The sequence below is a fragment of the Brachyhypopomus gauderio genome, unplaced genomic scaffold (genome assembly GCF_052324685.1).
Source record: "Brachyhypopomus gauderio isolate BG-103 unplaced genomic scaffold, BGAUD_0.2 sc40, whole genome shotgun sequence".
Taxonomy (NCBI): domain Eukaryota; kingdom Metazoa; phylum Chordata; class Actinopteri; order Gymnotiformes; family Hypopomidae; genus Brachyhypopomus; species Brachyhypopomus gauderio.
The window spans coordinates 1,770,335-1,784,349 of NW_027506868.1; the positions used below are offsets into that span (position 1 = coordinate 1,770,335).

General features: G+C 39.4%; 1 protein-coding gene across 5 annotated transcripts in view; it reads left to right on the forward strand.

Annotated features, from left to right (window-relative positions):
• myo1b (myosin IB) overlaps positions 1-14,015 on the forward strand; it is a 151,923-nt gene that overhangs the window by 51,917 nt on the left and 85,991 nt on the right. For 2 of the 5 annotated variants that reach the window (XM_076985301.1, XM_076985300.1), the window contains exon 3: positions 4,129-4,213. The exons of the other annotated variants lie outside the window; for them this stretch is intronic. In XM_076985301.1, the coding sequence (XP_076841416.1) occupies positions 4,129-4,213 (85 nt within the window). The remainder of the gene's footprint in view (positions 1-4,128; positions 4,214-14,015) is intronic. 5 annotated transcript variants of the gene reach the window in all.

The following is a 14,015-nucleotide window of genomic DNA, read 5'->3' on the forward strand; positions in this document are numbered from 1 at the left end:
TATTTCACATCAGAATATTTTGACGGCACCCCCGATGAAGACAGACGGCACCCCAGGGTGCCGCGGCACCCCGGTTGAGAAACGCTGCCATAAACAACTGCCAGACATCAGACATCCAGCAGACACAATATTCTGGAAAAAGGATGACATCTAAAGGTTGCACATTAATAAGAAGGAGAAAGGCGTAGAATCTCCCCTGCGCTCTAAGAGGCCATTGCTTTGATGTACTAAGCTGGAGTAGTGACTCTGATGTCAGGAATGATACCAATGATGTCAGTCCAAAAATGTATGATCCTGGAAACAAAAAAAATGCTGTACCACACCTACAAATGCTTCTGGTAAAGGCCCAAGTATGATGAAAAGGATACGACCACCAACCTGGAAAGGTGAGATAATGTCACGTAGCAATATTGTACAATGCAGTGTCTCTGGTGAGCCCTAGGAAAGAGCTGTATAATACATGCAAAACAAATGGAAATGTTACAGAAAACGATATATATATATATATATATTAGGGGTGACCTGCAATAGTCGCTGATTCGACTATAGTCGACTATACCCCCTAGTCGACTATGAACGTCGACTATGATCTTCCTTACTACACATTAATAAATCACACCCTGCAGTTTCACAATCCAAATGAGCGGAGCTGAACACGCTACAGAAGTCAGCATCTGCCGAGATTATAATGGCTACTAAAAAATCTTCAAAAGTATTTTGAAAAAGATAAAAATTAATCAAACAAAGTGCAAGTTATGTCATCAATGTATTTCATTTTGCACGACAACAACCAACAAGGCGATTTTCAAATTTTCTTTTTTTGTTTTATATTTTAGGGACCATAAACTGAAGAGGTCATGTCCAATAAATGTTTTTGCAGTTCCATATTTTGCCCCTATGGGTATATTTTTACCATGTAAAATTTTAAACTGATTACCCTCACTGATCAGAAGTTATTCACTCTAGAGTAGATAGTGTACAGACGTTTCTCCAAGTGTCCCTTTGGAGTCTCCAAAGGACCCCAACCTCTCCAAATTGAAAAAAACTCTTTATGGCAACATCCTATGGTGTATTTCTTTACATTATTTGACAAACTGTCATCCAAACACTCTCCAAGTAGCTTTTTGACGTCTCCAAGTGACCTTTTACCTTTACCACAGAAAGCCAAACCAGATCAATAACCAATAAAGAAGTGAAATGAGGTAGAAGATTAATTTGTTGTTTTACTCAGCAAAATTTTATAATAACTATTTACAATAACTATTTATTGTGCCTTGCTACATAAAATTCTACATATATCAGCATGTGCTTTCTTTTAGTTTTCATCATGCCACTGCTTTAAGCAGTTGCGTCCTGGTACTAGGCACAATGCCACACCACATTTTGCACAGAAAACTGGAGTCTTTGTTTGCTGCCCTTCTTTTTTGCAGTTTTCACATTTTTTCCTTCCTGCAGTAGTATCATCAGAAAAGAATGCAGGCATGCACTTCTCCTGGGATGGCTGCTTGGATGGGCCTGAAGGTCCTGCAACTTCTTCAGAGCTTTTCATTATATTTGTGAGTTCTATCACTAAGGCTTCTCTGAATGCTTTTTGTGTTAGAGAGGCTTGTCCATGGATGTCAGCCAGTTGTTGGTGCAGAATGAAGCTGTTCACAATTCCGATGTCAATGAAATGGAAAAAGAATGTTTTGTACCATTTTCTACACTTGTGGAGGACATTGTAGTACCCAATCAGTGCATCTGAAAGGTCGACGCCACCCATGTGTTTGTTGTAGTCCTTCACAGCAGCCGGAACGGGAACAGAGGTGGTACTCCACACGCCTTGTTTGTCTTTCACCTTTCTCCTCACTGTGTCCCCTTTGTAGGCCTTGTGCATTGTTGAGCACATGGTTACCTCTCTTGTGTCCATCCATTTGACATAGAGCAGCTCTCCATGTCGGTACCAGCGGATGGTTCTTCTTTCTGCCCTCTTTGGAAGATCATTGCGTTTTGTGTGTGGAAATCCTTGCCGATTGGAATGAATGGTTCCACAAGCAAGAGTCTTGTTCTGCAGCAGGTCAGTGAAAAGGATTGGACTGGTGTAAAAATTGTCCACCTTGTATCCATGGCCAAGCAGTGAAAAATCCAGTAGTGTGTGGACTGAATCATAGCTTAGTCCTTTTCCTGATGTGAAGGCACTTTTCCCTTCGTACACAAAAAAATTCCACGTGTACCCACTTGCTGATTCTGCCAGGACAAACAATTTGTAGCCAAATTTAGTGGGCGTTGCCTTCATATACTGCTTCAGTCCACTTCTTGCTTTAGAAGCAACCATTCGTTCATCTATGGACAATTCTCTCCTGGGCTGGAAAAAACTGCGGCATGCTGAGAGGATGTCAGTGTACAGGGGCTTTATCTTTAATAGTTTGTCATAAGCAGGAGTTCCTTTCTTTTTCATGTTCTCTTCATCCTCCTGAGGGTCAGACAGATGAAGATTGCTTGAAATAGCAGTAAATCTCTTGCTGCTCATCACTGTGGGTGGGAATGAAAATTGGTACAGCTGTTTCTTGGACCATAAATCCATGATACTCTTCACTTTCACCAAGCCCATGTACACAATGATTCCGATGAAGGCATAAAACTCACCAACAGAAACTGGAGCCCACTTTATCTTATTTCCAGCTGCAGCTGAAACCTCTCCAAATTTGTTTGTGTTGTCCACAAGTGTTTGGACAACAGAACAGCTAAAAATAGCTGGAACAGCTGCAGAGGTGAGTATATTGTGCTAGGCAAAAGTTGTGGTCCTGGTGGTCGCCTGGGAAGAAATCTGACTAGACTGGGTTCTTCATCCTCGTCAGAGATGTCATGCCACCTGTCCTCTTCATCCTGCTCCAAGACCTGAGGTGGACTCCCAACTTGCCTTCTTGGTGAAAGAAGAGTAGCACCTGATGAGCTTGGCCTTCCCTGTGCCTTCTTCTTTTTCACAGTTGGTCTCTGGGTGGGGGTTGAGGTTCCAGGCAAGGGGCTTGATAGCTCCTGAGATGCAGCTGGAGTTGGGGTGGCCAACCTACTGCGTTTAGGTAATGCAGGCTTCCACTCCTCATCTGATGCAGAATCGATCCTATTAGAACATCCAAACAAACAAATATAAAATAAAAGTAATGTAGCTATAACCATATATATAAATATCAGTGATGGCTAAGTTACCTTGAAAAAGTAATCCGATTACTGATTACTCCTTTTAAAAGTAACTTAGTTACGTTACTGATTACTTGATTTTAAAAGTAACTACGTTAGATTACAAGTTACTTTAATAGTTACATTCAGCAGCAAAATACATTTTTCCAATAGTCACTTTATTGGAAGTGCATTTTTAACAGTAACAATGTATTGAAGCAGGTCCGGTAACCGAGGCAGAAACTGCTTAATCTAAAAATCCAGAGGAGGGAAACTTTATTGATAATGCAACCCTGGCGCGCGCCGTCGCCGCCTCCCCAGTGTCACTTAAAGGGCAAGACTCGCCGTGAGGAGTAGTAGTCGCTACTGTATCTCCTGACATTACGTTTGTGTAGCTGCATGGTATTATTTGCGTGGTATACAATTTCAAGCATTTTAAAGTAGGCGACGTTAGTCAAAATTCCAGCACTTTTCAAACGTGGAACACAAAGCAACATTAAAATTCTTCAGGTAAATGTTCCTTCCCCTGTTTTTGAGAAAGGCCTCCTCAGCCGCAGAGTCATAGTATCTATCGCTACTCTCCGATTCCACGACATCCACAGTGTCACTTATCCTCTGAAGTTCAGCGATGACCTCTGCCACCTCATAAAAAACATTTTTTTAGGTTTCTGGGGGGTTTTAGAAGCCATTTTGCGTTTTTTAATGTTGTTCACCGTAGCGTTCACTATAACATTCACCGTGCCTGCTGCGCTCTCGACGTGGTAATCTGCCTGTTCATATCCCGCCTCCCCTGATGCGCTTCCACCTAACTTGACACCTGATTGAACGATTGGTTGGATCAACATGTCGTTGGAAAGAGGAGAATCTCAGCTTTACGAGCATGCGTGTGTGAAAGCGATAGCCCAAGGAGAACATATTTTAATATGGGTTTAAATTTGACGTGTAAGATTTTTGCCTTCTGTTTTTTTCAAGCACTCTGCACAAAAAAGAGGATTACTACCGAATGCTTTGTTGGAAATACACAAACGTGGTGTCATTTTAAAGCCAACAACGAGAGGTAAGCGATGATATGAGTTGTTTGTGTGTGAAGTGTATCTCATAGCGGCAGTGGCCATTGCGCACGGCTGCTCAGTTTTCGGAAAAAAAAGTCTCCTGTTTGAAATACCGTACTCTTTTGGCACTAATCATTGCATCGTAATCCGGAGAGCCAGACGGTTTGAATGATTTATAACATGCCCACATTGGATAAAATATGGATTTATAAAAACGGAAAATATAAAAAATGTTAGTCATATTTTTTTGTCAAACTTTTCCTAACAAGGTATATTTCGCCCAAAATGGTTATTTTCTGAAAGGAAATACAGCTAAACTGGCTATATAGCTGGCAACCGGAGGTTCTAAGCTTTCATATGACATATTGGGTGTCTATATTGAGCCTAGAATTATTCAGAAACACTGGCAAATATTAATTATGACATATTTCTGGCCCGCCGGCGGGCCAGAGGGAGCTTAAGGCGTTAAGAACAGGGCTGCCCTCACTCTAGCCTAAATTCCAACACTTTTCAAACCTGGAACACAATGCAACATAAATTCGTCATGTAAATGTTCCTTTCCCTGTTTTTGAGGGGTGTTTCTGTATACTACCACATATCGTTACGGACGTATAAACGCTTCCGCCATTCGCGCAGTTTCGCGCGCTACGGTCACTCGCGAAAGTATAATCCATTGAAGCGGGTTCGGTAACCGAGGCAGAAACTGCTTAATCCAAAATATCCCACGGAGGGAAACTTTATTCACAACGCAACTGAACAATAGTACTCTTCGCTCTCTCCCTCTATCGGTTTCACACACCTTACAGTGAGGACTTGTTTGGTCTACATCTGACGCCACAAAACCGAACCAACTCCAGATCACGGAGCTAGTTGCTCTTTCCTTGGGCACAAGCTCCACCGTCATGTTTGTGTGTGTGTGTGTGTGTGTGTGTGTGTGTGTGTGTGTGTGTGTGTGTGTGTGTGTGTGTGTGTGTGTGTGTGTGTTGAGGGTGGATGGGTGGGAGGCGCTACACTCACTGAACTACGGGAGCCCACAGTGCAGCGTCAGTGGTGCATATATATATATATATATATATATATATATATATATATATATATATATATATATAGAATATATCAGATTGAAATAAGAATAGTACAGCTTTAACATGACCACTAAGAGCATGTATGCAATGTCCACTCTAGAACAGGAGATTAAAAAATTACTATGGTATGTTGAGTGAGAACTTGAATCAAGTACAATCAATGCAGTAATGGTAATAGAACATGAGTAAATAATACATATGCCAGTGTGTTGTGGCATTGTGTATATATAGCAATGACTTTCAAACAAATTCCACAAAAGCAACATTGAATACAGTACAGGCATAGGGTTGATTGTGTATGTACTGTACATTTGAAAATAATTAAATAGTAAGTGCATTTTGATTTTTTTTTACACTTACTTTATACACTGTACATTATTGCTGTCCTGCTTTGTGGTACATTCCTGATCTAAATCATAAGACCAGTTAAAATAATTGCAACAATTAGAATTGTGTAATATTGGATCTTAAGAATATTCTAAGTAGAGCTTCACAATGCTAAAACAAGAAATGAGACAAAAGAGACAAAAGATTTTGAGCAGGCAATTTATAGAAAACAATTTAATTTTTCATCAGCTAATCAAAAGTTTAAGACCACAGCCTATTAAAGTGTGTATACATGTGTATTCCATGCAATTTTCTGTCAAGTATTCACACTGTCGAGACATCCTGATGGCAAAAGCAACAAAGCTTACTACCTTTTGAGCATGGTAGGATTGTTGAGCTGAATAAGCAAGGCCACTCACAGTGTGCCATCGTAGAAATTGGATGTGAAATGAAATGTAAATGTGCCATATTTTGTCAATTGTGATTTTCACCTCATTCTAAATGAGGTGAAATTCAAGCATAAAGCTTGTTCTGTTTTTTTCTGGAATGTATGCTGTAGGCTTCCAAATGGCAGCTTGGTAAACAGACTGTGCTGGTTGACTGTAGTTCACTGTGATTTTGTCAGACTCCCTTGCAACTTTAATTGCAGGCTGAGCAAAGTATACAGTTGCACAGGCAGTCAGGGAGCTCTGTAATGTGTAGAGGCTGGCGAGGGGGCAGGCCAAGTGTTCTGCTAAACTCACAGCTGTCTTGGAGTGGAGAGACCAAATGAGGTCATACGTGAGGTACACACTGGGGAACTTGACACTACTGACTCTTTCCAATTCAGATTTATTCATGTAGTGTGTCCATTCCATACAGTTTCCTGTATTCCACAAACATCATCTTTGTTTACCGGATGTTGAACGCGAATCAACAACTGATGTGGTGGTCTTTGATTTGTCAAAATTTTAATTTGAGCATTAAACACAAAAAAGGAAATGAGAATGTTTTGGCGGATTGTTTGTCCCGTGCTGGGACTCCCTCGTTCACTCTTATAGCTGAGGGTGTTACGACCCCTTTGGTCACTGTGTTTGTTTTCTGTATCGTTCACTAGGTGTGTCATAAAGCGCGCTATGTGGAAGCGCTGCATGTTGTGTGGGTGTGAAGTTGTGTGTCCCCAGGCAATGTGTCCAATTGTGCTCCGCCATGTCAACGGTCCCGTTGGCTGTCTATCCTCACACCACTCCCTTCCGACAACCCCGTTGGCTGACTCTTCTCGCTTCACCCCCATTTAAACCGGTCTGGGAATGAAGACTGATCAGGAAGAAAGGAGGGTTGTTTCGTTTTTCAGATTACGCTTAGTTGTTTGCTGTACAGTTGAATCCAGTTTACCCCATTGTGATTCTGTGCATTTGTTCGAGTGTTTGTTTATTAATGTTTGTTATATGTATTAGCTTCTAGGGGTGGGTATCACCACTGATTTCCCATTTCGATTCACAAGGTCCCGATTCTATTCGATTTTCGATTCGATTTGATCCGTTTCAATATCGATTCTTGTAGGGACATTTCAGTTACAATAAAAAGTGTAGTTTGAATGTGAAATGTTGTAATGATACAAAGAACACTCAAACTTTATTAAAATGTATTAAGATATTAGTGTTTATACTGTGAACAACAGTTACATTCTTTTTTTAATATCAATTAATGCACACTCTTCCACATAGGTCCTTTACCAGAAAATTCATTGAAAGCGGTTTTGAATTTTGTAACTTTGCGCTGAAGCGCGGGGCTATGAACAAAGTCATGTTTGCAGGGTTCATACACATGTAGCCCTTAGATGCATAAGCGAAAATACATACACTCTTCCATGAGTGGGGTCAAAAATGACCCCAATTAGAATCAGTGTTTTTGCAACAAATTAAAAAAAATGCTTTTAGTTTTGGTTAAAGGTGATTATATTTATTATATTTGGTTCAACAAAACAAATATTCTGGATCCTCTACATCTGAGATGTCAGATTCTGAGTCAATCCCACCGATGGGCTCTTCATCCCATCCGTTCAGGATCATATCTTGAGAAAGGTCTCCGGGTATCCTAGCAGACCTCTGAGTAGCCATGATAGTCTAGATGAGAAAATATAAAACAGACAATGTTTGACAAACAAAAACAATGACACACAAAACAATAAATCAATATGTAGCTATCTAAGTAAATGTCTGTGCATTTATAAGTAAAAGCATAGATATGCATGTGCGCCCGCACACACACACACAGCTAACACAGTACTAACATTACTACTAACCTTATTTTGTAGTTAGCTAGTTAAATACCTGTCTACTTTGCTGACCAACATGTAACTCTATTGACGGAAAAGGCATGGAGTTGATAAATGAAGATAATACCCCTCCTATCGTCCTTGGGGTCAATTTGACCCCACTGAATGTTTATCATTCAAAAAAATAGTTGACTTTTTTTCTTTTGCTTCATATTTCATGACAATTCCTAATTTGATGGGGACAAGTGATAAAGCATAAAATTGTCATGAAAATATTTTTTCAATGTGCTGAACACATATTGCACGCATTGGTCATCCTCGGGTCAATTTGACCCCAAGCTTAAAACTTGTCTATCAGTGTGTGTGATCTAACATGACCACACCTGCAGGTGCAGTTGATAAGAGCTAAGTTGATATATTTTGTTGATATACTTTGATAATTCCCGCAGTAGAACTATTTCATGTTTGACATGTTTCGCAAATGGGTGGATTTTCATGTTGTCTTCATCCTTTCATACTTCGTCAACAATGTTCTGTAAATCTTTTTCTGGAGGTAAATATCCCTGGGGTCAGATTGACCCCAAGGACGAATCGTGTTATTACACTGTTATTACAAAATTACGTGTTATACAATAGGACAGATACTTACATGTATGCTGCTGTGACCTCCTGGTGGTGAGAATGCAGGCATCAGATGTGTAAGAGGGACAAAAATTGTATCCTGACAGTCACAGTTGCTAAAAATCAAAAGTTCCCAAAGCAAAGCCTTGAGATTCTGTACGAAATACTTGGGGTCATTTTTTACCCCACTTATGGAAGACTGGGGTAGTGACACAAAAACTGCAATTTCATAAAATGTATAAAAACAAACAAAAAAATTCAAATGGCCTCAAGTCACAAACAAGTTTTATGAGAACTACCTGGAATATGGAAGTTTAAAAAAATTTACTCTCAGAGATTTTGAAGAATAAAACCCCCTGGGGTCATTTTTGACCCCACTTATGCATCTAAGGGTTAAAAGGTGGAATTTAAGCACTTCGGTTATTTTTTAGGCACGGGGAGAACTTGTAGATAGTTTAATCGCAAATGCCTTCTCTAGTGGAGTTTGTTTGGGTTCTGGCGTTTTTTGAATATCAGGATGGTGTCGCGTTAAATGATTTCTCAGATTTGTGGTATTACACACGGCTGTGCTTTTATCCAACTCTTCCCTACCATCATGGTTTCTGAATCCAAAATGTAACCATACATCTGCACGATTGCCAACTTTTCAAGATCGCTTGGAGTGAGATTTGAACCTGGAGGGGGTGGCGGTGTAAAATGGACACAAATTAAGTATTATATTGATCGATCGCTCGCAGGTGGTTGGCGCCACAGCGAACTATTAATTCATTAGATGTGGATCAGAGGTAAATTTTTTTTACTCTTGCTGCAGCCATGCTTAACTGATCACCCCAGCCAAGTGGCGGTGCTCGAGAAAAAAAAGGATGATCTCGTGAGAGAAAACGCGAGACGTTAAAACGGTACGCATATGCGAGGAAAATTGGCTAATTCTAAAGATCGATCTCAGGTTTCATAAATCGATATCGAATCATTCAAATGAAGATCGATTTGAATCGAAAGATCGATTTTTAAACACACCCCTATTAGCTTCTGTGTCGGTTATGACTTTACGCTACTCCTTGACTACAATTGCGGTTCCCCCTTTATATCATATATATATATGTATGTAGTGTTGTCACGATACTAAGAATTACAACTTCGATACGATACTTTAAAAAGTATTGAAATTCGATACGATTTTCGATACCAAAGTCAGATACTTTGCTCATTTCCGTTTTAAAGGCTTTTTATTTATTTTTTATAAACAAACAAATGAATATTGTATTTTGTTTCACAAATGTCAAATAAATAAAAGGTGTAGTTCCTACCACATTAAAACAGAAAAATAAATAATTGCACATTAATATAAATTAACATAAATAATAGTAGTGCACTCTGGAATTCACATTTAGAAGTTAAAAAAGGCTAGTGCAAAAAGTGTATTTTAAGTATACTTTAAACAACTTTAACTCTTTAAGTAACTAAAACTTCAGTATTAGAGTTCAGTATTCATAGATGATTGATCCATTGTAGTACGATCACTCTTTTTTTCTCCCTGTATGCTGTCGCACTTATGGCTCTTAAACCAAGAATGACATTTGCTAGGATACCATAATCGGACACACAATTTTGTATGCTATAATATTAGAAATGGGAATAATCACCAACCTCTTGGAATGTTTTGTACAAATATGCGTGCCTTCAGGTGTTTGGCCAGATTCGTTGTGTTAAGCTAGGTTTAAACTTTCGCGAGTGACCGTAGCGCGCGAGTCCGCACACCTTGTCCGCGTGCTTGAAAATGCTTGAAACGAATAGCTGTCTGACTGAACCGTTCTCTTGTATTACGTTAACAAATACGAGCCTCTTGTAATTCCAGGACGAAACATGAGAGAACGTGAAGACGTTAAAATTGGGCATTTTGAAAATAAACAACCATTAAATAATGTGATAAAAAAGCGAATAATTTCGAGTATATGTATAAATATTTAACTAAAGTTTAACGTGCTGGGAAATATTGAAATGGACCTTGAAAGTGACGTACAAGTGCTTTAATTCCACCTTGTTGGTGTATGAACCCTACAAACATGACTGTTCATTGCGCTACCGCGATTACATCATTTTCACCGCGCGGACCCTCGCGCTGCTCGCGGCGCGTCAAGTATAAACCAGGCTTTAGCGCCCTTCATTGAAATGTTCCGAAAGCACCGCCTGCAAACTGGCTTGTTCATGTCCTTCGGTTTTCCATCTGTATCTGCTTCGAATCCAAAGTATTTCCACACAGCACTTCTGCTGCTTTCCTTGTTTAATTAAGACGAGCTGTGAACACACTGCGTTTGTTTTAGCTGCCATTTCAGCATTACCAACTGTTCTGTGCATTACGGCACCTTGGGTGGGTCAAACGAAAGCGCATTTTATGTAAAAAGAATCGATTGGCTCCTTTGGTTGGTACAGCTTTAAAGCACCGTTTGCAGACCGGTTTTGATGTGTCCACGGGGTTGCCATGACTGTCGGAAATGTATGCAAATAATTCCATATTTCACTTCGTGCGTGTAGTTTTTCAACAAGCTGAGGACGGTCCGCAATATTGCTTGTATTATCAGCCATCTTACACGGTTTCTTCTTATTCTGCAGAGAGGAGGCAAGCGCTGCACTGCTGTATGCGCACACTGCCCCCGTGTGGCACTCTTTGGAAATACTGGTCTTAAAAAAAAAACGCACTTAGTCCTATAGCCCCGATACTAAGCAAACTGGGTATAGTACCGTTTTTAATGACGAAGTATCGCGATACTACTCTAGTATCAGTATACCGTGCAACACTATATGTATGTGTATATAAATATTCACCAAATTATTTTACCGACTAGTGGTTGAGACGTAGGGAGTTGAGGCTATTTGCTATTTTTGTTCCTTTTTGTCCTCTGTTTACTGTTAGGGAGTTAGGATATGTTATTATATATTTTCTTGTGTTTCTTTTTTACATTTACATTTTATGGCATTTGGCAGACGCCCTTATCCAGAGCGACTTACATTTTTATTTTTTTTTTATTTTTTTATACAAGTGAGCAATTGAGGGTTAAGGGCCTTGCTCAGGGGCACCTCAGTCATGGCCTCAGGTCTGGGACTCGAACCCACGACCCTCCAGGCGCAAGACCAGTTCCCTATTGGGGCAGTCGCCAGGCCACGACTGCCCCAATAGGTAAATAGGAAGTTTAGTTATTTTGTGTTCAGAAGTTCTTATTTTTCTTTAGCTACATCAACTCTCAAAGTCTATTTTGTCCCGCCACTAATAAACTACTTTCTTTATACATATGTCTTTTTCCTGTTACGAACTAGGTAAACTAGGATGGGTCATAACAGTGAGTTACAAAGGAACAAGAAACTTGAAGGAAAGATGAATGAAGTGTGTTATCAGCAAATACTGGAGGCAAATTGGCACTCATCAGCCCAGAAGCTGCACATTTGACGTACTTGGACGTTACAACAATCCAAAACACAAACCAGGTTGATCTGTCATTGAGGAAACACACACATATTTTTCACCAAAGATTAGCCCTTCTTTTGAAGTCCCGAAATATCAGACTGTTTATCACCTTTGAAAAGAAATGAGAAGAAGGTGGAAAAAAAGTTCTGAAAAGCCTTTCAGAACAACTGCCGTTACAGCTTTCATTTTGGAATAGATGTTTAATGTTGCAATAGACGTTTAACAGAAAATCCGTCCTTAGACAGCTAAAAGTAGCCTACACATTTCACATTACCGGTATCCATAGGGCTAAATACTAGTAGCCTATAAAATAACTCATGTTTACAGTGTTTTGCAATCATCTAATTCACAAAAACGTAGGCTATTGCTTACATACTGCATAAAAAAACGACCTTTATGTGTGATTGATTGCGTTAACTTACTCAAATGCTTTTGTGCAACAGAGGCTTGTCATAATTGTCTAATATTTAAAATGCAAAAATGCTAAATCCCTAACATGCTAAATACAAAATCCGTAAAATGTACCATGGACTATGAGAGTGACCATGAGCTCTTTTTTGAAGATGTTTAATATTACACAAGTTGAAAATGCTAATTACTTTTACCTTGGTGTTTCATTTTTTATTTATTTATTTTTATTCTGTCTTAATTGTACTACTGTCTCTTTTACTGAACTGGTCTGTTATTTATGCATTCACACATCCAGTTATGGTCTGAATGTAGTCTGTGATTGTTCCCTGAAAATCCTCTATAAAGATCTATTATGTTCATACACATTCACATAGAAGTAATATTAGTGGTTGTTCTGGAAAATCCATGGGTAATGATTTCAGAAATGTACAGACCAAGGCAAAACTAAGCGAGGTGGCTGGTTTCATGGGGTCTTAATGTGAATACCTTTGAGCTAAATTGATTCTTTTTGCCATCACAAATTCATGCTCTTTTTTCTTCTCTGAGCTGTCACACTGCTGTTGTTTTGTCTTTATGGTCGGAGCTGAATGTTATTGATAGTTATTTTGCATGTGAATTAACACATGATCATGTGGTGATAAATATATGTTACATTCTTTAAAAAGTAACTGCTTCATGCTTTGACTACTCTTGCTGTTCTTTTTGTGAGTAATGCAGTAATTTCTGTAATGCTCGTCTGTCAGTCTTGAACACATTCTAATATGCAGAACTGAAAGAACTACACTCACCGGCCACTTTATTAGGTACATACATTAGAGCATCTCTGAACCCACAACACATCGAACCTTGGGGTAGATGGGCTATAGCAGCAGAAGACCACACCGGGTGCCACTCCTGTGAGCTAAGAACAGGAAACTGAGGCTACAATTCACACAGTCTCACCAAAATTGGACAATAGAAGATTGGAAAAACATTGCCTGGTCTGATGAGGCTCAATTTCTGCTGCGACATTCGGATGGTAGGGTCAGAATTTGGCATCAACAACATGAAAGCATGGATCCATCCTGCCTTGTATCTGCTGGTTGTGGTTTAATGGTGTGGGGTATATTTTCCTGGCACACTTTGGACCCATTAGTACCAATTGAGCATTGGTTGAGCATACTGAGCAATTGAGCATATTAGTTATTTTTTTAAGCTTAGTTTTAGTATAGTTTTCATTAGTTGTAGTATTATTTTTAGATTTTTCATACTTTGGGTTATATGTCAGGTGCAGGATTCAAAAAGTTAACAATAAATATTGTGTAATAAAAACTCATCAAAACATACCATTTATAAAAATGCGTTCAATTACTGTTGATAAACCAACTGTCCACATAAACTGTAACCACAGCGTTAAGTGCAAAATGTGTAATACTGCTGCTGAAAATGGCCAGACTAAGGACAGACATGAACACTGGAACGTAAGCCTATTTTGGTTCAAGTCACAAGCTAAACTTTTTGAAGGCAATCGAGTTACACAATCCTTTTGACATCCAGTCTCAACACATTAACCAGTGCATCCTCCCGCTTGCAGTTTTCCTGCATATTAACTGACCAACAGCTATTTGATCACTGATGAAAACGGTCCATGGTTGTCTCCTTCCCGG